This window comes from Condylura cristata, unplaced genomic scaffold (assembly GCF_000260355.1).
Source record: "Condylura cristata isolate star-nosed mole 26May11 unplaced genomic scaffold, ConCri1.0 scaffold00150, whole genome shotgun sequence".
Taxonomy (NCBI): domain Eukaryota; kingdom Metazoa; phylum Chordata; class Mammalia; order Eulipotyphla; family Talpidae; genus Condylura; species Condylura cristata.
In genome coordinates, this window is record NW_004567251.1 from 45,092 (window position 1) to 46,469 (window position 1,378).

Consider the following 1,378-nt stretch of genomic DNA (forward strand, 5'->3'; position numbering starts at 1 on the left):
AGACTCCTGCCGCAGGGCGCAGGCCACCCTTTGACCTTCAGGGTCTGGTCCGTCCATCCTGGCACACCAGAGTGGACGGGGTTCCAGTCTCAGCCTGCACCTGAATGCATGGGTCCGCGGCCGGGAAGGCCTGGCAGCCCAGGCCGAGGGCGCCCCAGGGAGTGCCGGCACCACCTCAGTGCGCACGCCTGGCTCTGGCCCCCGGAAGCGCAGGTCGCCGGCCGCCCCCCTCGGCCTGCCACTGAGGCCAGCCCCAGCCTCCAGCGCCCCCCCAGACAGCGCAGCAGGAGGGCAGCGACCGGCCTCAGCGCCCGCCCCGCCCCGCCCACACAGGGGCTTCGAGCCCGCCCCGGCCACGCCCAGGTACACCAAGGTCCTGTACGACTTCACGGCGCACAACGCCAACGAGCTGTCGGTGCTTAAGGACGAGGTCCTGGAGGTGAGGGTTCCGCCGGGCAGCGCCGCCCTGCCCCTCGCCCCGCCCCGGAGCCACCGGGCCCCCAGCCTGGCCTGGGCGCCCCTCTGTCTTGGGGGGCTCGAGCGCCCGCCTGTGCGGGCGCAGGCGGCTTTTCTGCGGGGGCCTGTGGCCTGCCTTCAAGCCACCCACTAGGACGGAAGTGGGGGGCAGTGTGGGGGCGCCAGGAGGCGGTGCTGTGAGGAGGTCCGGCGGGGGTGCGGGCGGGCCCGGGCTCTGGGTGACAGCGCCGCCCCCAGGTGCTGGAGGACGAGCACCACTGGTGGAAGCTGCGCAGCCGCAGCGGGCAGACCGGCTACGTGCCCTGCAACATCCTCCACGAGGCCGGGCCGGCGGACCTGGGCGGCCCCCTGGACCAGGCGAGTGGCCCCACGGGCCTGCTGTGGTGCGGGGTCTCGGCAAGGGCAGGACCGGTTCCCAGTGGGACGGGGGTGGGCAGGGCCTCGGCTCTCCTGGCTGCCGCCTGCAGGGAAGCCGAGCTAGCCGGGCTCACGGCGCCCCTCTCCCCCGACTCCCAGGCCCGTGGGAAGTACTGGGGTCCTGCCAGTCCGACCCACAAGCTGCTCCCCAGCTACTCTGGCAACAAAGATGGTGAGGCGGGGGCTCCGGGGCCAGAGGGGCCAGGGCGGGGGCGGGGGCCCTGGGCCGAGGCGTGCCTGGCTCGAGGGGTGGGAGCCGAGCGCACCCCCGCCCCGCAGAGCTGATCCACCAGATGGACGAGGTCAACGACGAGCTGCTCCGCACCATCAGCAACTTGAAGGTGCAGCCGCAGCGCCACTTCCGCGTGGAGCGCAGCCAGCCGGTGCGCCAGCCGCTCACCTACGGGTCCGGCCCGGAGGAGGTCCGCGCCTGGCTGGAAGCCAAGGCCTTCAGCCCGGGGTGAGCCGCCCGCCAGGGCCGGCG

General features: G+C 74.1%; 1 protein-coding gene across 1 annotated transcript in view; it reads left to right on the top strand.

The window, feature by feature from the left end:
• LOC101623849 (epidermal growth factor receptor kinase substrate 8-like protein 2) overlaps positions 1-1,354 on the top strand; it is a gene marked incomplete at both ends in the record, with an annotated part of 4,556 nt that extends 3,202 nt beyond the window's left edge. Inside the window, 4 exons of the mRNA XM_012734949.1 lie at positions 40-439; positions 715-834; positions 994-1,066; positions 1,174-1,354. Of these exons, the coding sequence (XP_012590403.1) occupies positions 40-439; positions 715-834; positions 994-1,066; positions 1,174-1,354 (774 nt within the window). The remainder of the gene's footprint in view (positions 1-39; positions 440-714; positions 835-993; positions 1,067-1,173) is intronic.
• Between the last annotated feature and the right edge of the window lie 24 nt (positions 1,355-1,378).